General features: G+C 30.7%; 1 protein-coding gene across 1 annotated transcript in view; it reads right to left on the bottom strand.

Moving 5' to 3' along the window:
* Positions 1–25,306, bottom strand: part of LOC113385494 — a 296,450-nt gene that overhangs the window by 39,018 nt on the left and 232,126 nt on the right. The window contains exons 4-11 of the mRNA XM_026623351.1: positions 23,491–23,752; positions 21,386–21,521; positions 21,247–21,319; positions 19,099–19,272; positions 17,799–17,972; positions 1,541–2,214; positions 1,230–1,444; positions 207–350 (exon numbers count right to left, since the gene is read on the bottom strand). Of these exons, the coding sequence (XP_026479136.1) occupies positions 207–350; positions 1,230–1,444; positions 1,541–2,214; positions 17,799–17,972; positions 19,099–19,272; positions 21,247–21,319; positions 21,386–21,521; positions 23,491–23,752 (1,852 nt within the window). The remainder of the gene's footprint in view (positions 1–206; positions 351–1,229; positions 1,445–1,540; positions 2,215–17,798; positions 17,973–19,098; positions 19,273–21,246; positions 21,320–21,385; positions 21,522–23,490; positions 23,753–25,306) is intronic.

Raw genomic sequence — 25,306 nt, forward strand, 5'->3', positions numbered from 1 at the left:
ATCGATATCATTTTCATTATGTATAATAATCTATTTGATATTTCGGAAACGTAAGTTAAGTCACGATGCCATACACTACTGGTTTAATTTGAAATTAATGCTATATTTGTTATTAAATTGTATCTAAAATTCAACTTGAATGAAAAAATGGAAAATTTCGACTAAATGAAAACGGGAAAAAATATTTTAAAGAAAAAATACCTTACCTTAAGTACGCTTTCGTCTTGTGCCTGGCAGGAGCTCTGCAACGTGACGTCAGCGATCTGTCCAGCATGCGTCACTATAAAAACCTTCATGGGCTGCGACACCTGTCTACCGGTTAACATAGCAGTGTTAACTAATTCCCATTTCTGTGAAAAAATAAAAAAATAAAACATTTTATTACCAAATGTACTCAGTACTTTAGTACTTGATTCGGCTAAGGAATTTTTTTATGAAAAATATATTTCAAGAAATTGTATTCAATATTTTAATTACCTTTCACCATAATCATGATTATATTTTTAACTTCCCGTAGGGTAGTTATAGTAATGGGACGAAAATCGAAAATGAAAATTTTTGCATTTCTCGATGTTTTGAAGATTTCTGAACATTTTGGCTATATATTGTTAAAATATATTCATAAGCTATGTTTAAATGATTATGCAGTATTGTGTTACATATTTCTGGCGATAAAAGCTATTATAAACTATTTTAATGGCTTTACCTATTGTTTTTCAACCTATGTTTAAAAAGCCTATCACAACCGTTCTGGTCTTGTATGATTTTATGGCCAATCCATCGTATTTAAAGACCGTATTTTAGTATTTCCAAGTAGACATATGTTCAAAATACCATTTAATTTCGGTACACAACCGAACCCAGTCTCCACTACTAGATACACTCAGAGGCTTGTTAAAAAAAATTAAATCGTTTTTATAATTTTTGGAATTGTTATAACTAATGTGCAATTGATGATATATATTGATGATTAATAAACGTGTTTCCTAATATTTCTAAAAGCTAATGTGAACACTTTTTGTGAAATTTTGAACTCAATTCGTGAAATCGTTAATTCAATATATTTCAGAATTTATAAATAATTAATAAAAAAAATCATAAGAATGATTTTTAGACAATTCTCTAAATCAGTTTATAATTTTCCATTTTGAGATATTTTTTATAGAAGTGCCAGAAAAATGAAGAAATAATTTATTAAATTATTTGGTAATGTAAGTATTTTACCTCACCTTAGAAATTGGTAGAACAGATTCAATATCGTCTTTCAGAATTTCCAATTTTGCAGTCAATTTTCTCCGGTTGCTTCCTTCTTCACGTTCAGCATCCCGTTGACTACCATCTTTGCTTTTTGTACTTGATGCGCTGGAAGCACTAGTTTTGTTTTGGGATGGGATATTAGATGATTCGGTGGCTTGATCTTCTTGACTTACATACGATGGCATTCCTTGAATAAAATAAACCAAAAATATTTTAAATTTAATAATAAATGATGGAATATAATAAAATAAATTTTGAAATTTCTATAAATAAATATAACAACCTTCAGTGCCTTCGTCTGCCTTTGAGCTTGTGTCTAAATATTTCTCTGTAGTAGAAAGTTTCTCGTCTCTTTCTGGCTCGTCATCAACATTTAGTTCTTCATCAGTAGGATACTGCTTCATTAGGACTTCTTCATCATCTATCTTCGCAGATTCCATTTCTACAGCATCTTCCGCATTCAGGATAGTCTTGCGTTCAACAACATGCCCTTCGTCATCTACTGAAGAATATCTCAGTTCTATTTTGTCAGATTCATGGTTATTTTCTCTGACATCTTTTTGAGGAACATATTTCTTATTTTTGGAAATCTTAGATTTGTGAGTAACTGTTTCGGCACTTGCCGTCTTGTCATTGTAAATTTCATCACTGTAGTCATCTGTTGCATCTGTTCCAAACTTCTCTGAGTCATTTATCTGACTCTGTTTCGTGGTTCCTGCTTCTTTTGCATGTGTATTGTCATAGTCCCTATCACCACTATTACGTCTGGATAAAAAGTGATTACGTTTTTTTCTTTTACTTGGATTTTCTTCGCTGGAATGTTCACTCGGTGACGTGTCGTCTGCAACACTGCCAGCATCACTCGCATAACGAACTGACCATGTAATTCGACCACCATCCCAAAGATCAGAGGAATCATCTGAAGCCTCTAGCAGCCATGAAAATACTTCTTGAACGCTGGAAAAGTAAAAGTTTATTTGAAGTAAATGATCGTTATAATGTATATTTAACGATATGAAACAATACGCGCGCTTTGTTAGTTTTTCAAAAAAGCTATTGATTATCCAAGATATCCACAATAACACTTTTAGAATGTGTCATTGAACTAAAGTTTGAAGTCCATCAGAGAGAAATCTGCATTATTATTACCTAGAGAAATTTGCAAAATGCTGATTTTTGTTCAAGGGTCGTATTTTTAGGCTTTACTCGAACGATCAAGCCTGATATAAGATGAACGACAGTAACAACACGATGGACCAAGCGAGATCTCAATATCAAAATGAAAGAAGGAAGTAAGTGTGATGCCGTTATGTCAATTTGAGAAAGTTATGTGGAAAAACTTTATGTGAAACATGTAGCAAAGTTGTTCCTCGCTCTTTCAATATACAGTAATGAAAAATAAAATTATAAAACTTCTTTACAAGCGCTTGACTTGATAAGTGAGTCAGTAACATTTTAAAGGTGGTCTTTCACTATAAGCAAATATTTAAGCGGGCTCAAAAAATCTGTCTTTATGTGTCAGCCCCCATATTCACTTTACCATAATGGCGGTGACGTCGATTTCGTCTTCGCCAAAAAACTCCGGATAACAAAGTTTTCTATAATAAATTACTTAAGAAGCATTATAAGGCCGTGGCATTAACAAAGCGCAAACCTATATAAAAGAAAAAAGAAAAACTAAATATCCATTTTGAATTCGCAATTCCGACGGTTACACATATAACGCGTGACGTCATAGACCGCCGGCAACTTTGGTAATTACTAAAGTTTTCGCTGGGAAAACTTTCTCATGTGGTTGTGAATACATGTATAGAGATTATATCAGGCATGACCACATTTCCTAACTAAAGGGCCGGGTTGCGGACCAGTAGTGCAATGCTCCGTAGAATAACTATGCAAAGTTATGAAATTTGCATTAAACAAACTAGATGCTTTTGCAACAATCATACAAAATTACTATAACCGAGTCGTGCATGTAAACTGCTGGATTAGATCAAAATGATTGTAGTTACTCGTATAGTGGTGCATCGCATGGTGCGTTAAGGCAAATTATTGAAACTTCTTGTATTGTGGACAAATTATATAAGATGAATAAAATTATCATTTTTATAAAATTTTAACAATTTACAACACTATTTCTAAATTCTTTTAAATAAATTAAGACAGGTTGAAAAAATTTGAACATCTTTGATAGTATTGAAAAATTTAATATTTATAATTTAAAATATTATTAATAATGAAATGTAAAATTAACAAAATTTTGAATTGCAGAAACTTAGATAATGATAAAAACATTAGGATTAAAATATAAATTAGAAGCCAATGGTTTTTAAACCATTCTAAAAGCCATCCTAAAAGTTCAATACGTTGAATTTCAGTCATGTTTTTCAATTTACTCTGGAGTAGTTAAAAGCTACACAAGAAGCTAGACAAAAATTATTCGGCGTATATGATAAAGATGACTTCGCCGGCGTCCCAACTATTTTCAAAAATATCAATCTAAATATTTTGAAGTCAAGTCTGAAGTCAAGTCTGAAGTCGAATTGGTAATGATAAACGTATTAGTTGTTGCGAACAAATAATGACAAGAGAAGTAAATTTATCAAAATATTATCACTTAAATCATTGGCTGTCTGTCATTTTAAACCCACTGGGATTCAGAACGAGAAATCAAATTACATTTCCAATAGAAGAAGCTTACATATTTACGGACCGCACGTTGACTACTTATATTTGATGCGCCGATGTAAAATCTTGTTTGTGTGATCGTGTGTCTGCACATTATTGACGATTTATTGCCCCAATGTAATGGAAAATAAGTATCCATAAAATTGAAAATCAAACATATTTCGCTTTTTCAAGATATGCAAAGATATGAAAACACGAATAGTTAATGTACTGAAAAAATCGCATCTATAAAAATTCAAGAACACATTTTCGTACTCGCAATATTGGTAATACGTTCATAATAAAATAAATATTATTTGATAAAAAGAATTATTATTGTTTAAGGGAACGTATATGTTTATCAATATTTTGAGAATAGAAAGGACAAATATTTCACTATTACGTTACACAGTGACTAGAAAACAACTGACGAGCGTCTTTTACGACTTGCGGAAGAAACTAATAAAGTGCTTGGCACTGTAAGGATCAGAGACACGGAGTCTAAGAAAGGCCGACAAGAACTATCTGGAAGGTTTTGAAATGTGGTGCTGAAAGAGAATAGAGAAAATAAAGTGGATAGTGGAAGATATAAAATGAAGAAGTCCTGAGAAAAGTGAGCATAGCCCTAGATTATAGGCATGGACGAAAACTCTCTGGGGAGTTCTGAAATGTAGTGCTTGAGGCCAAAGGAAAAAATAAAGTAGACAGGTAAGTTAACAAATGAAGAAGTCCTTAGAAATGTGAGCAACTGTACTGAGCCCGTTTATTAAAAGGAAAGGAAATTGTGTCAAACCCATTCCTCGATGAAATCGAAGAACTAAAAGCATTGGGAAGAAGAACAATGCAGATGGTTGATGACTTACGCGAGAAGGGGAAATACAGAAAACTAAAAGCCAAAACACAGGACCAGGAAGCATGGAAGCAGATGTTTGAAATACATAAAAGTTAATAAAAAGTGTTTAATAGTAATAAAAAAATATATTAGTAATAAACAAGTCTCACATCATGGATCTGCCTTATATTATTAATTATGAAAAAAGTAGTTGGCCTATATTATATAACATTAGTCAACGTTAGACCCACTAAACAGTTTTTGAACTTCGAAACTAAGCAATACAAGTCTTCATGTTTGTTCTTCACATTTTTAAGTTTTATCAAATATATATTAAATTTCTCATATCTGTCTAGAAAACGTGGATGAATAGACAAATTATGCGTTCTCACTCAGAAATTAATCAATAACTAGTGGTGTATGGCATCGTGTCTTAAGGCAAATTGCTGTAACTTCCCGTACCGTAACAAAATGTTCAAGGAATATTAAATGTTTTTGAATACATTATTATAAATACTGTAACATTGTCTAATATTTATAAGAATTGTATAAACTGAATCACATAGTGGAAATTATTTATTTAAAGTATATAAGTGAGTTTTAAAACTTTAGCCAGAATTAAAATTGAAATCTGAATTATTTTTGATAAAAAAAATTGAAATAAAACCGTTTCGTCAACACAAGCAGAAAGTTTTTTGAATCATTGAAATCGGATGCTTATTTCTCTCAAAAACCACCATTTTTTGTACATTTAGCTCTCTGTCTTCGAAATGGCTGGACCTGCCTTTGCCAAAAACTAACAACCACTTCTCCCAATCATTAAAAATTAAATGTTTTTAGATCATTCAAATCGGCTGCTCCATTCTATCAAAAACTCGATTTCTATTTTCTGCACTCTATGCTCTTTATCTTCGTAACGGCTGAACCTGCCTTTGCCAAAAGCTAATCAGCATATCTCCCTATCAATAGGAATCGAATGTTTTTTAAACCATTCAAATCGGTTGGTCCGTGCGCCCGAAAACGTAAACGAAAAAATGCGGACACACAAAACACACACACACATCCATTTTTTCTGAGGTATGCCAAAATCTTCAGAAACCTTCAAAACGTGGAAAAATATTCAAACTTTCATTTTCGATTTTCGGCCCATTACTATAACTATCCAACGGGAAGTTAATTACAACAATATTATGTTAATATATTGAAAATATGATAAATATGATGGCATGTTTGTAAATTATCCCCATTATTAATAAATTATTCACATTCATTTGATAAACTCAAATCATTCAATTAATGATAGTTGAAATATGGAATTTGAAACTGCCAATAATTCGCCGATATGATCATTACTGTAAACTAATTAAATAAATTTTGATTATTCCAATTTTATAAAAGCTAAAAACAAAAAAAATGTAACTAGTGATTCATGGCCTCGTGTCTTAAGGCAAATTGCTGGAAATTCCCGTACCGTAATGTTCGTACCGCACCATGAATATTAGAAGATTTATGGTTTCCAATCATTCTATCATAAATACTGTAACTTTCATTATTCACATATTGTAGACAAAATATCAAAGCTTATAAATTAGATGACGAAATGTTCGAGAAATATTAAGTGTTTTCAAATAGATTATTATAAATACTGTAACATTTGTCTAATATTTATTTATAAGAATTATATAAACTGAATTACAAAGTTCAAGTTATTTATTTAAAGTTTATAAGTGAGCTTTAAAACTTTAGCCAGAATTAAAATTGAAATCTGAATTATTTTCAATATACAAAAAAAAAGAATAGTGATTTTTTCCAAAAGCAATTGTTTTGTCAAAATAAGCAGAAAGTTCTGTGAATTATTCAAATCAGACTCTTAGTTCTCTCAAAAACTGCCATTTTTTGTACTTTCAGCTCTGTATCTCCTAAATGACCTGCCTTTGCCAAAAACTAATCAGCACATCTCCCTATCAATAGAAATCGAATGTTTTTAAACCGTTCAAATCGGTTGATCCGTGCGCCGGAAAACGTGAACGAAAAAATGCGGACACACAAAACACACACACACACACACACACACATACATTTTTTCTGAGGTATGCCAAAATGTTCATAAACCTTCAAAACGTCGAGAAATGTAAAAATTTTTGATTTCGATTTTTAGACGATTACAATAACTTACCCTACGGGAAATTAATAAACAATACTCAATCAAGCGGAGTTAGATTAGAAGACCTTACCTCATATTTTGAATTCAAGAACAAAAACTGAATTGCAAAGTACAGTTTTTTTTATTTCAAATATTTAAGTGAGCTTTAGAATTTTAGTTAGAATTAAATTTAAAATTGGAATCATTTTCTATATTTAAGGAAAACTTTTTTCGCAAAATATTTTTTTTTCAAATTTTGAAATCAAACATTGTTTTGCCTTCTCCAAAATCTATTTGGGACTAACACATTTTGAATCATTTTAATCGGATGCCTCGTTCTCTCGATATCTGCTATTTTTTTAACTTTTAGCTCCGTATCTACAAAATGGCTAAACCTGCATTTGAAAAAAACTAATAATCACGTCTCCCCAACAATACAAATTCAATGTCTTTTTAATCATTCAAATCATATACTCCGGTATTTCAAAAAATTAATTTCTATTTTCTTCACTCCTTGCTACATTTCTCCGAAACGGCAGAGTTTACCTTTGTCAAAAACTAATCGACACGTCTTCCCATCAGTAGAAAACGATTGTTTTTGAATAATTCAAATCGGTTGATCCGTGCATCCAAAATCGTGGACAAAAAATTGTATGCACACAAAACACACACACACATACATATACAAATTTTGTCTAAGTCTGGAAAAATGTTCAGAACGTGAAGATAGGCAAAAAAAAATATTTTCGATTTTTGGACTATTACTATAAATTACATCACGGAAAGTTAAAAATGTCGAAAGAAAAATATAAGACGGACTTCATAATAGCATATTATTTACTAAGTTATATTAAAAAATATATATTAATTGAATACAAATGTGCTTATAACCTGAACTTGGGCACCATTAATTCATGTTTGATATTTATAAATAAAAGGATTTATTATAATAAACACATTTGAATCAACTTGCTTAATTAAGTAATTAAATAATATAACATATAAAGTAATTCCGTCCAGAAAAAAGAATGTTACTCATATCGTTATTTAATTTGTTCATTATATCATTATATTGAGAAACATGTTTTACACGAAATTAAGAATAAGATCATTAAATAATCTTTTGTTCAATTTTAATAAATCGTATTACAATATTTATTTTGTAATAATATCATGAACCTTTAATGAATCCTTACAATGATATTTAATATTATTCCCGACCCATAAAGTGATCAACTTAAATAGAAGTTATTTGTTTGTAACTTTTCTACGATATTTTATTCTCAGCATTTCTTTTGCTCTATAATGTATTGTACGATATGAGAAAAGTTCGAGATCACGATGGGTTGTTCTCTACAAATTTATAAAGTTGTAGTTGAAATTTATGATTTACAGAAAGAATTCTGCTAGCTAATTGCCTCATTTGTTCTTAACGTGCAATCTGAGGAAAAGTCAAGAAGTTTGTACATTGTGTAAAATAACAAAAGTAAGCTCTGAATTGTTTCTTGGCAACATGTTGCTTGGAATATATGTTAAAAAATTAATTTGAGGTGAAATATTCCCAAGTGAAGTAATCAAGTCACAAAGTACATATACTGCATGTAAACATAGATTCTTAATCCTATTTATATTAATAAAATGAAGAAAAAAAGGAAAAGTTCAGTTTTTATATTATATTGCATTTATTTGTAGCTATTAGTATTAACTTCATATTGTTGATGAATTATCCTGGCAAGAAAAATATTTATCAAATGCGTAGGTATATACAGTTTAAAATATTATCTCGAACTATAAACTTTTCAAGCTGTATTTCCTAATAGAACAAAAACAAAATATCAATTTTTATCGATAAAAATGAAAATAATATTGGTTCAAAGCAGCTCTCATATCCTTCATTTAAAAACAAATAATCGAAATTTTTTTTGAATTATTTAACTCACATTTTATATTATAATTGATGATAGTTATAAATTAAAATTTTGTCAATGTTTTCTCAAAAACAGCTGCACCAATTTCAAAAGTTTGAAACCTATTTGGTGAACTATGTAGATAATAACTCTAAATCTAAGTTTTTAGTACGCTTTTTATAAAAATCTTATCTTATCTTATTCTTTATCTTATTTCCGATTGATTACAATGCGTGACAGAATTTTTTTGCCTAATATGGAAAACCTTGCCACCAGCTCTAAATTTTGAGATATACCAAAATTTTAAATTAAAATAAATAATAACACATATTTTAAATTATGCCTTCAATATTTTTATAAGATTTTCGAGTCATAAGCCATAACATTTGTCAGCCATCATGCGGATGTCCCATCTCCCCTGATATCATTCCTCCATAGTCATGATGTGTTAATGGCTCTTTGCTAACATATTCTAGATTTTCCGAAAACCGCTCAGAATGAGCATTTGCATTTTGAAGCTCACTCAAGGTCTTTTAACATTTACTCGACAAACTTAATAAAGCTGCTGAATTTTTTGCTTCCTAGAAAATTTCAATACCGGTATTTCGATAATTTTACATTTTAAAACCGGACTACCGGTAAATTACCGGTATTTTTATTATCTTAAACAAACGTAAACAAAATTGAAAGTTACTAGTACAAATATAAAAAAATATATATACAACTACAACAACTATATTCAACTAAACAATAAAATAAAACAATAAGTTTATTTTTTTAAATAATAATTTAACAAAAGTATATGCAATTTAATTAATTCATTATTACTATCGAGTATATTCAGTGCTTTTCACCAAAAACAAACTTATGAGTAAGAAAGACCAAAAACTCATAAAAGATCATATTATATTAGATAATAAACTGTATTGTCTGCATTCGATGTGTTAAATTAGCATAATCTCCAATTTTTAAAAAAAATAATTTTTCAACACCAATTTAAGATCGGATTCTTTGTCGAAATAAATAATAAGTTACTATAATTGTTGAGTATTGTTATTTAAAACAATGTGATGCTCCTATAGTATTTTCAAATTTCAAAACGTTTTCGAAAAATAATATTTTATAATTGTAATAAGAAGCAAAAATATTTAGTAATTATCATAATTATTATGTATAAAGTTAGAAAAAAATAAAGATTACGCAGGGGTAATCTGTATGATATAAAATATTTTGGCGCAAATATCACTTATAAAACCATTACATTTTTACAAAAGATGAAACAAACATCATTATCTATCAGTCCAATTCTATTTATTGTAACACAATATGAAGCCCTTTGGAAAGCATTCAGTTTAATGACGGGTTGAGATAATATTTGACATTTGTTTATCTTACAGAATCACTTAAAGATATAGCCGTTTATGCGATTATGGAATTTAAAGATAAATTTGTTCAGAGAAATTTGAACTTTAGGGTATTATGTATCAAATAGCGCTTATCTAAAAATACCGGAAATACCGGTATTTTTGGAATAAATACCGGTAAAAATACCGGCGAAAAATCGGGCGGTTTACCGGTAATTCGATATACCGTTATACCGGTATTGCATTCCTTAATATTTATCACACAAAAGAAACAGCCGCCGTGGTTATTCTGAGTTTCTTTTTCAAATGATGGAGGTGTTAAAATTGTAGAATTACTTTATCATTTCGTACATTAAACACTACGCAATTTTGGCAATAGTATAACAAACCCATGTTTTAGATTGCATATACTGCTTTTACAACGTTCCATAGAGGATTTCAGTATTTGTTGAAAACACATTCACCAACTGACTGGATTATGCACACAAGGTCTTAGAGTCGAAGCCACACCAAAAATAGCAAATAAATTATATGTTAAAGTGCAACGCTTTACATTACTAATGAGAGTAATTCTCTAAAACTCAAAAACGAAGGTTGCTACAAAAAAATGAATATTTGAAAAATGTATATTTGAAATCAGCGTACAATTGTAAGAAGGTCCAGTAAAAAAAACAAATTTGCGATTTTCTTCGCATAGCATTATCATTATAATTATAGTTCATTTGGAAAAAAAAGTTCAAATTCAAAACAACAATTAATAGAAAACAATACTTCTGAAATTAAAAGAATTATTTTGTTTTGCATATTGAAAGCTGAAGAAGCAAAAATAAATCATGTGCTTATATTCAGTTTTTTCTCAAGTATCTATAGACTGATTGTGAGAAATACTATTGTCTATGTCGACGTGTAGTTTTATAGTTCATCTTAGTTATAACCCGCTGGAAGAACTTTGCATACAGATGGTGTTTCATGAATAAATTCAACCTAAACGAAACCTTTGCAGTGAGTTGTTCGTTCTTAAAAATATATTACTTAAACGTGATACGCCATTATAATGTTTTTAGGAAAAAATCAACTCAACCGAACTATTGCAACATCCCATCAAACGAATCCAATTATTTAAATTGATGATTCATATTAACATGTCATACGATAATATAAACACTGCAAAATATAATTGTTTAGAATTTCGGTGTAGAAATGATTAAACTCAGTCGATGTCAAAATTGAAAATGTGTCATATATGTTAATTATATTATAGTAAAGTGGCTAGAGGCTTATTAAAATAGGGGTAAGTTAGTAACAGGCATTTATCAATAGGATCTTGAAATAAAAAATATAATATTTCTTTTTCTCGATTGGACATGTGAACCTCTAGCATATTATATTGTTATCATAGCTCCCGAAATATACAAAACTGTGCAACTGCGTTATTTTTGACAGGTAGTATGAACAATTTGCGTTATTATTATCGACTAATTTTAAATTTAATATATAATTTTGTTGCAAATTTAGCAAAGAAACCCCCGCATAACACGGTACTTCTATAACACGGATTCGCTCTACTTTTTTCGGTACTTTTAAAGCACGAAAATCAAACTTTATCTAATCTAAAATTAGTAAAATCGCCGTACAAGAGCTTAGTAAATGTGATGAAACTAGTGCAAAACTAGCTGTAAGTGGAATTCTGTCTTGAGGCAATTATGGCATCGTGCCTTAAGGCAAATTGCTGGAACTTCCCGCACCGTAACGAAATGTTCGAGGAATACTGAATGTTTTCAAATAGATTATTATAAATATTGTAACATTGTGTAATATTTATAAGAATTATATAAACCGAATTGCAGAGTTGAAATTATTTGTGAAGTATATTAGAACTATAGTCAGAATTAAAAATAAAATCTGAAATATTTTCGATATACAAAATACTAAAAAAAAAAAAAAAAAAAAAAAATAGAACAAATTTTTTTTTCCAAAATCAATTATTTTGTTAAGACAAGCAGAAAGTTCTTTGAATCATTTAAATCGGACGCTTAGTTCTCTCAAAAACTGCCATTTTTTACATATTTAGCTTATCTTCGAAATGGTTTTTTACATATTTAGCGTATCTTCGAAATGGCTGGGCCTGCCTTTGCCAAAAACTAATAAACACTTCTCCCAATCATTACTAATTGAATGTTTTTTAGATCATTCAAATCGGATACTCCGTTCGCTCAAAAATTCGATTTTTATTCTCTGCACTCTTTGCTCCGTATCTCCGAAACGGCTGGACCTGCCTTTGCCAAAAACTAATCAGCTCTATTCCCTATCAATAGGAATCGAATGTTTTTTGAATCATTCAAATCGGTTGATCCGTGCGCCCTAAAACGTGACTGGAAATTTGTATCCACACATACATACACACACACACACACACACACATCCATTTTTTCTGAGGTATGCCAAAACGTTCAGAAACCTTCAAAACGTCGAGAAATGTAAAAATTTTCAATTCCGATTTTCGGCCCATTACAATAACTTACCCTACGGGAAGTTAAAAAAAGTAATTTAATATTTATTATTTGAGCGCGTACGTTCTATCCAAAAAAAATCTAGAATTATCCAATAAATATGAAAATATGTAATATATTTCATATTTCATAAACAAAGATTCTTTAAATAAAATGAGCATACAAGTTTAATAAAGTTTAACTTTGCATATGTTAAATATAAAAATATCATTTTGCTAAAAGCAAGTGATCACAAATAATTTTTTTTTGTGTGCAAACATTTTCATTTTCGATTTTCGGCCCATTACTATAACTTACCCTACGGGGAGTTAAAAAAAGACAGAAATATAAGCACATATTTCACCTTATAATAACACATATTTTTACCTTACACGGTTAAATCCATTCACTTGTATGAACATAATTTTCAAATCATATATTATCTCATAACATTTGAAGCAAATATTATTTTATATACCATGGTATCTTTTTTATGATGATGTTTCTCAAGATAGTGTATAATATTTACTTAGTGATCCATTAAAACATCACGTACTTCATATCGTATTAATAAAACATGAACGAAATGTTTCGTGTATAATATTCTACCGTGGACTAACATATAAAGTATGATACATATAAGATATAAATAATAAAATAATGGAACTAACTGTAAGTGGTATTTCCCTTTTTGTAGTTTCAAAAGGCAAGAAACAAAAAAATTTGGTAAAAATATCAATTGCACAAAACCTATTCCAAAAACAGTTGTAAGTAGCATTTTTGGAAATTTGCATAAACTTTGCGGTACGAATACGTAATAACTTGATAAGAATTAGGATTCAGCAATTAGAGATAAAATATTCAATTCAAAAGCCTATAATATTTTAGTATGTTATTTCAGACTACAAAATCTATCGTCATCCAAATCATCAAAAAAAAAAACTTTTTATTACGAAGAAGCGGCCCGGTCGATCTTTTACAGAAACTAATCAGCGCGATTTCCAATCAATATCTATCGAATTTTTAAAATCGTATAAAAAGGTTGGACTAAAACGAAAACGAATAATTTTACACTTTTTTGCTAATTACAAAGAAATGGCTCGAATCATCGTCGCACAAACTTATAAAAGCTAGTCCTTATCGAGATATCGAGTGACTTTTAAATTTTTGATATGGGTCTAGTTGTTTTTGAGAAAACGACATATCGCATTATTTTAGAAAAAAAAACATCAAAAATCGGCTCACATGGGGCAGGGCGGGGCTAGTTGAGCAATTTTTTTCTTAAACGGATGTGGCTCCTCAATGAAAAGTCTAAATAAATTTCTATACGGCTTAATGGATTTGCTATTTATCGCTTAACAAAAGTGTTGATACTATTTTTTGGTAATAAGTAAAATTTAAAAACTACAGCTGTTTAAATGCAAAAAGTCAAGTATGCTCAATGTACCCCATAGATGGGGCAAGTTGAGCACTAAGAAAGTATAATGAAATCATAGGTTCAATGTCGATTAGTGATGAAATAAAATAAGTTTTTAATAAACAGTTCTATATTTATATTCTTTATTGACAGAAAAAACAAAACTTAAAGTTATTTGCTTTGAATAATTAACGAAAAGCAGAATCAACAAAACAATATCGTATCTTTGGAATAATTTTACCATTATATTCAGTATTTTTGTTTAAAATCATTATTACTAATAGACTTAGCTTAAATTTTAAAAATAATAATTAATTTCTGAAAGTTAATGGTAATTGTCTTAGTGACAGAACAAGTTTAGCAACTATGCTCAACTAACCCCAACTCGGAATTTCGAAATAAAAGTAAGTTTATAAAAAAAAACGTAAGTAATATACCCAGAATCTCTGTGCATCTTAAAAGTACTATAATTATATGAAAGAATAACATTTACCTCATTAAAAATAAATAACATTTGACTAAACCAGACGAAAACTCGTGATGAATTACGATTTTACTTTTTGGTCTCAAAATAAACAAAACGGCCGTGAGCCTCACTCATTTGTCCAGCGGCCACTAGCGATCGCGGGATGTTTATTTCTTCCAAATCTCTATCTTTCCGCCATATAATGCCTAAACAGACGGTGAGTAGTTTTTGAGATATTTCGATTGCTCAACTTGCCCCTATGCTCAACTAGCCCCGCTCTACCCTACACGCATACTTTTTCCAAATTTGGTCTGATTCGATTCAGGAAGACTTGAAACAACGAGAAAACAAAAAAATAGCAAATCGGATTTTTTTGTGTATGCATATCAAAAATTAAATCAATAAATATATTAGATTATCTTGAAAGTAAATCAACTTTATATCAAACAATAGATTACCAATAAACTAGAACAGTAAAGATTACATTTTTTATTACATTTCATATTTATTATATTCATTGATAAAGCAAGGTTCAATTACCTTAATTGAGATGTAAAGTATTAAAAAGAGTGAAATAAAATCAACGTTTGACGCATATCCAAGCTATATGGAGCTGCATTACACTGACTAGCTATAAAAAACGAACGATGAAGGCTAATTAAGAAATTAAAACTCTTTTATTGCTCTTAGAATAATTGCAATTAACGAATGGATATGAGTACTGTATATAATATACAAAAAAGAGATGTAAGATGAGATTTTCATATAGAATAAATTGACATATTATTTAAACGGAAATGTTCTCAATTTGAATTATATAATTCAATAATCGCATCGAATTAAAATTGGGTATAGTGTTAGTTTTAAATTAAGATAAACTAGTTGGTATTGGTATTTTGCCTTGAGGCAAGTTACATGAACTTCCCGATTTGTGTAAATAATCGACTTAATTCATTACAGATAAATTAATTTATGAGTAGTTAAAAGTATTCGAAGTGGATTTATTACACATTATTGAAAATCGAACACGTCAACCCGGTCGGAGTATTTTTTAAAAGCAAATTTTCAAAAATCAATAATTTTTATAATTGAGCCAGTTTTTTGTAGAACTTTAATTCTTTAGTATGTTCGCCAAGCAAATATTACGGCCTTACGCCAAGCATTTATCGTTATACCAGGTAAATCATCTAATTTTAACTTTAACAAATGTCAAAAGAACTACTCATTTTCTCAAATTTGATGAATTTTTAAAATTAAACTACTTGTCGTAAAGCCGTAATATTTCAGTAAGTTCTATAAGACCATGATATATATCGCCCAAAAAAGTTCCATAAAAATCGGCATAATTTTATTTTTCAACAGTTAATTACAAGAAAACGGCTCAGTAGATTTTCACCTAAAACTAATAAGTATCATTCCCAACTAATATCTTTCGAACAGTTTTTGATTTTTTAAAATCGGTTCGGTACTATGAGCTTAAATGTGGACGAAAGGTTTAACACCTTTTTCCAAATTACAAAGAAACGGCTTGGCCGATCGTCGCACAAAACTGAGAAACGATAATCCTCATCAAGATACATCAAATGGTTTTTAAATTTCTGAAACCGGTTCAGGCGTTTTTGAGCAAACGTCGATAAAAGTTCTAATTTTGACACATTCCAAAAAGACCATACTAATTTTTGCAAACTTTGACGAATTTTTAAAGCTAAACGGTTTGTCGCAGGGCCGTAATATTTTAGTATGATCTATTAGACTATGGTATCTACCGTCAAAAAAATAATAATAAAAATCGGCGAAAAAAATTTTTTTAACACCTTATTACAAGAAAACGGCCCGGCCGATCTCTACCAAAAAACTAATCAGGTCGATTCCCAACCCAACACATTATCTTTCGAACAATTTTTGAATTTTCAAAATCGATTCAGAATTGGGGGCTAAAACGTGGACGAACGAAAAACTTTTCACTTTTCTGCTATTTACGAAGAAACGGCTTCGCCGATCGTCGCACAAAACTGACAAACAATAGTCCTCATCGAGATACATCGAATGGCTTTCAAATTTTTGAAATCGGTCCAGCCGTTTTTGAGAAAACGGCAATTTACGGCAAAAAATCGTGTTGGTGCACACGCACACACATACTTTTTCCAAATTTGGTCTCATTCGATTCAGAATGGCTTGAAACGTCGAGAAAACATAAAATTAGCGAATCGGATTTTTTGATGAAAACATAAACTTCTCCTTCGGGAAGTTAAAAATGTATATAAATTTAAAGAACAGGTAAAATCTGAACTATCAAATTTTGGGTTCCTAAACATTTGAGTATGGCGGTGATAATAATATTAGATACATACTGATCACAGAATTGATCCATCATTCTTTTGCAAATCGTACGGATTTTGGTAAAAAAGTGACATTTTAGAATTGGCTTTTAGAATATTTTTTATAGATAAAATCATTTGACACGAATTTCAAGATTTTGCCGGCGAACATTTTTTTTGTTGATATTTACGATTGAAATATTGCTGATTTTCTAAATTTTTATGAACTTCCTCTGTATTATGTTAATTATCTCCAGTTGTGTTGGTCAGATCAGTATTATTTTTTTATTATATTCATTATGAACTCAACTTTGAAGTAATTTAAAAAAATAATGTGTTTGCAATTATTTTAACAATAATTACAATCTATTGGGTATCTTTTTGGGTAAGTCATTTGAGAATTAGAATTAAAGGACCCATCTCATATTTTTAAGAATTATATAAACTGAATTGCAAAGTTAAAATGATTTATTTCAAGTATATAAATGAGATTTAAAATTTTAGCTAGTATTAAAATTAAAAACCGAATCAATTTCGATATTTGAAAATAAAAGTTTTTGAAAATTAAAAGAAAAAAATTTGAAATGTTAAAATCCATAAGAATTGCCTTTCTCAAAAACTAATCCTTGTTTCACACTCACAACACAAACAAAATGCTTTCTAAATCATCCGAATCCTATTTCTCAAAAAGAACTGTAATATATAGGACTTTTTTGCCAAAAACTAATCAGCTCGCTATCAATTGAAATCGAATGTTTTTTGAATCATTAAAATCGGTTACGGGAAATTAATAATGATAATAACACCTGAATAAAATCAAGTTCAAAGTAAAAAGTTAACATTTGCGTATATTACATTAATGCCAATTCAAGCGCTCCTCATCTTTATTCATACAATGAAATAATGAGATTAGGAAAAAATTTACATGTTTAACTAACCTGTTAGCATCTTGCTGAGATTCGTCCATATCGATGTCCTTCCGAGAGTCCTTGGCCTTTTTGTCGGCGGTAACGGTAGCAACAGTACGTTTGGCGTTTACTTCGAAATTTATGTGCCAATCTTCCGTCGAGGCGGTTGCGCTTAAAATTCTGAGACCGGCCTTCACGCGAGCTCTGGAAAATGATTAAAAAAATATATTTTGTCAAACTAAAATTGAATTGATGATGACATTTATATTAACCAGTGTTAACATTTTCAATGTAAATAGGACAAGTTGATGCGGAATTTTTTATATAAGACAATTCTGAACATCATATTATTAAGAACATAAGTATATTAATGCAAATAGCTCTTTCGATCGAAAGTTGCGCTATATATATATTATCCGGTTTGTATAAAATGTGTTTGGATAAAAATTAAGATTTCATTGTGAATAGCAATTTTATAGTAGATCTATTATGCCATCTATGTTTTAAATGTTTTAAAGATCGTTTACTGAGCATATAAAAGTAAGAATTGATGTGTATTTAATACTGAACTTGCCAACGCCAGTCAAATGATCCTTTTTGTAAAACTAAGACATTTTCAAACGTTAAAATGTCATGACAATTCTAATACAGAATATACTAAAACTGTTTCCTTCAATCTTTGATTTTAGTTGTTTTTATTATATTCCGGGAAAAAAAGTTATGTGGCCAAACTAGCGCGGGTGATCAATATGACCGGTGAAATATAATGTTATTTGGAAAGTTGTTTCCGTCGAAGAGTGGTGCACACTTTAGGTGTTTTTCAATTTTTTGGATATAAATGGATAATACGTAGATTTTAAGTGAAAAAATTTTTTGTTCCAGTTAGCTTCCGAACTTGGCGATGATATTCAAAATCTCAATAAAACCAAGTTTTCACATCATCGTCCATAAGTTCAGATTTTGGAGTACGAAAAACTTATTAAATAAACAATAGTTATAAAACTAATAGTTTTGCGTAAAATTTTGCGTAAAAACATTTCAGACTAAAGTAATTTGTAAACAATGTGAGAAAGCCGAATAAAGTATAATATAACAAATCAATGATTGTCGGAAATGAATAATAAAAGATATAACTTAATTATCGGTCAATCTGTTCGACACATTGTGTCGGTAGGTTTATAATAACATAGCGATGATGAAGAAACTGCAGTTTCTTCTTAAAAACTATCGGTAAAAAATGATTGAACCTTAATTTAAACAAAAAAATAATTATTTGTACATTAAAATGGTTTAATATTTATTAAAAGCAAAAAATGCACGACAAAATTACCTAATGACAAATCCTTTAATTTCATTGTCTTGCTTGCTGTCAGTTTGTTCGCCGTTTTGTCCAGAAACCACCTGCAGAAAAACTGGCACATGAATTCTAGACAAAGGATATAACGGCGAATGTGGAACTAACATCGTTAACGCTTTGTCAGCTCTCAGCTCTTTGTACGCAGCTCTGTGAATAAAATTAGGTTTGTTAGAAAAATATTGTAATACGTTTTTCTTAAACAACTATTCTATTGGAAATGTAGTCAATGTTATTCTGCTCCAAAATCCAATTTTAGTGTTCGGTTTTAATTTTAGTTAGTTCGGGTCTTTATACGCATATAAATGCACATCTTTTTTTATTGTCTATTTGATTTACAACTGTCCAGTTAAAAGACATTTAGTAAATTTTGGGAATTTACAATTGTCAGCGGTAAAGGTAAAGGTACATTGTATGCTATATGGACAATAACTCAATTGTTATTTTCCCATTCGCTATAATATTCCAATATTTTATTGATAATGATATAATCTTAACTATTTACTTATAAATAATTTCTTATAAATAATAACTAAGTTATTTCAATCTTTATCAGGAAAATTGATGACATAGATCAAGTGGCGCTTTTCTTTTCAATTTGCGTCGATAGTTCTCTGTTATTAAGAAGTTTGCGAGTGAATTTGGGTGACTGATGAGCTTGTTTCTATTTGATATAAATGCACATGTAGCGTGAAAAGTGTTGTTTCGAATCCTGTTTGATAAATTATTCTCGATCTACTTATACTTAAATCATTCACTGTCATAAAAATAAATTTATTATCATAATAGTCGAATGCATTCACAGAAAAAAGGGTTTAGTGGAAGTACGAACAAAATTACATAGTATTTTGTTTTATAATGATATTGGGACGATAATCAATATTATTATTACAAGACAGGTCCAGCTTAAAGGTCAAATCATGTAAATTATAAGCTGTAGCTATTCTCCCCATCTACCCATATAAGCGCAATAAGAATGATATAAGAATAAGTGGTATTAGTTAGGGAACATGATGGTATGCAAGTACAGTCATGTTCCACAAATACATACAGGATGCATTATTAATTATTAAATAGATTTAGTTATAAAAGTAATCTTGGTTTCATTCGCATAGTAGCTACTAACCCCCACAGGTAATTACAGGTACTTTAGCGGGCGACTGGAGTGTTGAGGTAACTCTTCGTAATGGGGATACAATGCTAAAATATAAGATTTGGCAGTCATTGCAATCCCCTAGAAGGGAGCTTCAACCCGTCACAACATCGTCACAATACTTATTTATTTAATTGGCGATATGGCGAGTCTCAATCGTTTCTACTCATTCTGGTTTATTGACTACAATTAAGATAGTATTTTAATTAAGTAGGAATCATAATAATATATTTATAAAGAAAAAATGCAACCTATCACAAAAATACGTTTGCCCATGTAGTACGGACAAATTGATATATAGGGTAAGGACATACTGAGATGCTAATTTTTATGACAGCAAAGGGTACAAATCAGACATCGTAAACAATCTTCGCCGGGCTCACAACAGAAAAAGAGGGTTTTGCAACAAATGCAAGTCTTTTCTTTTTACTGATGGATCTTTTGGTCTGCTTTTGGTAGAAGTTAAAAAATCACCTCTAACAGACTTTAATTTTTTTCTTGTAGATAAAAACTATCTGAAAAGTTTTAAAATGTGGGGCTAGAGGCGAATGAAGAAGTCAAAATAAAAAGATAAGGTAACAAATATAGAAGTTCTGAAAAGAGTGTGCGATGAAAGAATTCTACTGAGCGCGATCATTAAAAGGAAGGGAAACTAGATAGGATCCAATTTGCAAAAAGAGGGATTCCTACACGACGTCAAAAGATTGGCAAAAAAAGAATGCAGATTACTGATAACTTATGCGAAATCAGAAAATACAGAAAACTAAAAGCCGAAGCACACGACCAAGAATAGACAGAAATCATGGAAGCAGACGCGTAGAAAGGAAAATGCATAAAAGGGTACAAAAAAGTTAATAGTGGTAAAGAAATGGCGATGGGAATAATAAACAAGAGCAGGAAATGGAATTATTGATGTGTGGTGCTCTCGTGGACCTGTCTTCGGGTGGACTACCAATTATTATTATTATTACCTCGCCGGCACGAGCGGTACATTTCCCAGTAGCGTTGGCGGTTGTATCTGAACCCTGCCTTCGCAAGGGCCGCCTTCAGTAACTCCTTCGCCGGTACCTTCACCTAAGCCCTCGACAATTGGTGAACCATCGGAGGTGCGCGCATCCTGCGGCGCAGCATGGAGTACGCTGTATGATACTCGCAGCAAGCGCGGTGGCGATTTTCGTGGCGACGAAGGCTTTCCATGTGATTCAGGTGGAGGCAAGGCAGGCCACCAAGAATGGGGAATGGTAACCTGGTAAAAAAAAACATTCGTTAACCGATATGTTATTAAGTGCGAGCGTTTCTTTTATTCAAATAAGGTGACTAATTTTATTCAGGCTAAAACCGGGAACAACTAAAAATATCAAAATTTGAAAACCGTATTTTTAGTAGAAAATGCGGTTTTCGATATATTAATCACACTTAAAATAAAATTGAAAATGACAAATGTACCAGATTAATGAAAATACCTTATCAAATCGATAGCCTTCCTTCATTTCACTATTATAACTAGTTGGTATTGGTATTTAGCCTTGAGGCAAGTTTTATGAACTTCCCGATATGTGTAAATAATCGACTTAATCAATAAAAAATAAATTAATTTATGAGTGATTAAATGTATTCCGAGTGTCAACACGTCAGTATTCAACAAAAGTATTCACAGTGATTAACACGTCAACTCGGAGAATTTTCTAAAGGCAAATTTTCAAAAATCAGCAATTTTTATATTTGAACCAGTTTTCGTAGGACGTTAATGGTTTAGTATGTTGATTAAAACCAAGTAATCTATCGTTATACCAAGTGAATCATCTAATTTTAATTTTAACAAACGTCAAAAAAACTATTTATTTTCTCAAACTTTGATGAATTTTTAAAATTAAATTACTTGTCGTAAGGCCTAAATATTTCAGTAAGTTTTATGAGACCATGATATATATCGCCAAAGAAAGTTCCATAAAAATCGACTCAATTTTTTTTCAACATTTAATTACAAGAAAATGGAAAAGTTTTATAAGACCATGATATATATCGCCAAAGAAAGTTCCATAAAAATCGACTCAATTTTTTTTTCAACATTTAATTACAAGAAAATTGTAGATTTTCACCTAAAACTAATCGATCGATTCGGTAGTTTGAGCTTAAATGTGGACCAAGAGTTTAACACTTTTTTTCAAATTACAAAGAAACGGCTCGGCAGATCGTCTCACAAAACTGACAAATCATAGTCCTCATTGAGATACATAAAATGGATTTTGAATTTATAAAATCGGTTCAGGCGTTTTTGAGAAAACGTCGATCAAAGGTTTAATTTTGACAAATGCCAAAAGAAACGATACTAATTTTTGCAAACTTTGACGAATTTTTGAAATTAAACGACTTGTCGTAGGGCCGTAATGTTTTAGTATGATCTACAAAACTGCCGTCAAAAAAAAATCATAAAAATTGCCGAATTTTTTTTTTATTACAAGAAAACGGCCCGGCCGATCTTTATCAAAAACTAATCAGCACGATTCCCGATCAATATCTATCGAACGGTTTTTAAATTTTCAAAATCGATTCAGAATTGCGGGCTAAAACGCGGACGAAAATGTTTGCGACTTACGAAGAAGCGGCCTGGCCGATCGTCGCACAAGACCCAGAAACGCTAGTCCTCATCGAGATACATCGAATGGCTTTTAAATTTTTGAAATCGATCTAGCCGTTTTCGAGTAAACGTCGATTTACGCACGTACACACACATACTTTTTCCAAATTTGGTCTCATTCGATTCAGAATGGCTTGAAACGTCGAGAAAACATAAAATTAGCGAGTCGGATCTTTTGATGAAAACATAAACTTCTCCTTCGGGAAGTTAAAAATGTTTACACCTTTATATGAAAGTTGAAAGTTACTACTATTGAAAAACTGATATTTCTTTGTACTATTAAATTGCATTAAAAAAATATTATCAATGATATTAAATAGTAAATAATTTCAGTGTAAAAATGATTTTAATCACCCAAAATTTTCTTTGGATTTTTTATTACATTATTCCAGCAAATACTTTTATCAAAACTCGAAATCGTTAAAACTGGGCTTTGAAAAAGTGCTATTAGAATACCGGTTTTCTAAAATGCCGGTTTTTGTATAAAGCCTAGTAATTACTGAATATAATATGGTTAAAACACAATAAATACCACGGCATAATATGTACAGCAATAAAATCATTCTGCTCTACAAACCTGCGCTAAACAAACACCTTCTCTGCCGACTTTACAAGCGGCGGTTATCATTCGCTTATCTTTGAGAGTCACGTGGACCGCTACGCACACGTCGGTTCCCGTCACCGTAGCGGCCTGACCACCATGAGACGAACTAAGCGGCAGGGACACGGGCGACGTCACTGGCGACGCGTAGGACGACGTTAAAGGCGACGAGAGTGGCGACGTCACGGCTCGAGAAGCGGAATCAGCGTGGAATAGCACTCGAAGAACTGGAGAATCCCTGAAAAATGCATACAATTTAGTAAATTAAACTAGCTGTAAGTGGAATTCTGTCTTGAGGCAATTAAGGCATCGTGCCTTAAGGCAAATTGCAGGATCTTCCCGTACCAAAAATTATTATTTTTTTAAAAACAATTAACATTTTTGAAAAAAAATAGATTTTTGAGAAACTATAAATTTGGCAAAAAATTATTTTCAAAAAAAAAAATTTTTTTTTGAAAACAAAATTTTTTGAAAAGAAAAATGCTTTCTTCATTTTGACATATTTTGTAAATTCTGAACTTTTTTTGCAAATCGAATTGCTTGAACTGCATAGAGACGAAATGTCAAAGCGCGCAAGTGCCGCACCGCCGTCTAACGCATAAGCATTGGTACGGAACCCATAGAAAGGTAAAAAAAAAAAGAGTGCGCGTAAAGATCACACGCGATTGAAGTAAAACTTTTAATATTGTATGAGTAGGCAATTAAGATAAAAATAAAAAAAAAACATCATATTTGAATTTTTAAAATCATCTTTTAATAATCACATAACATCAATAATAATAAGATCTCCTGAGCATCGGCACAGCTGTCCTACTGATATTAAGAGTTTGAATATGATGTGAAGCTTTCTTCCTAATTTTGTTACCTATCTTACCGGGAAATTCAAACCATAAACGTAGAAGTTCATCATTATCGCCACGTTCTATGTACACTAATTTTCCTACACAACCATTAACTAAGCCATCACTTACATCGATATTAGTTGTTATTATGTAAAATTTATTCAGAACTAAAATTATTTCATACGGCAAACCCCCGGTATCAATAACCGATTTTTGTGAAACTGCTGACGAATGTATGATTGTTGATCTGTCGCATGGCAACCTACACAAATATCCGTGGCAGTAGATATTATTTTGTCTTCAACGAGATTCAGTATAAATTTATTATATTCCATGATACATTTATTCTCTAAGAAAAGTCTTATTCCATGAGGACATAACATAAAAAACGTGATTCAATTAATGCAAGTTCATATATAATAGGGTTTAGCGCTCGACTTACGCATGACATGACGGGAGTGGATACTCGCGACATCAGCGCTTACGGCGTCGCAGTGTTCAACTTCACGTTGGCGTTTTCGTTGCATTTGTACGGATTTACACCCGTGTAGCCTAAAGAAATTTTTACACCCATATCGCGCCTAAAGAAGTTTTACTTCAAAAAAACTAGCTGTAAATGGAATTCTGTCTTGAGGCAATTATGGCATCGTGCCTTAAGGCAAATTGCTGGAACTTCCCGTACCGTAACGAAATGTTCGAGGAATACTGAATGTTTTCAAATAGATTATTATAAATATTGTAACATTGTCTAATATTTATAAGAGTTATATAAACTGAATTGCAAAGTTGAAATTATTTGTAAAGTATATTAGAACTATAGTCAGAATTAAAAATAAAATCTGAATTATTTTCGATATACAAAAAATTAAAAAAAAAAAAAAAATTGAAAAAAATTTTTTTTCCAAAATCAATTATTTTGTTAAGACAAGCAGAAAGTTCTTTGAATCATT

Source organism: Ctenocephalides felis, unplaced genomic scaffold, assembly GCF_003426905.1.
Source record: "Ctenocephalides felis isolate EL2017-DRISC unplaced genomic scaffold, ASM342690v1 CF-g0.4_SCAFFOLD_03571, whole genome shotgun sequence".
Taxonomy (NCBI): Eukaryota; Metazoa; Arthropoda; class Insecta; order Siphonaptera; family Pulicidae; genus Ctenocephalides; species Ctenocephalides felis.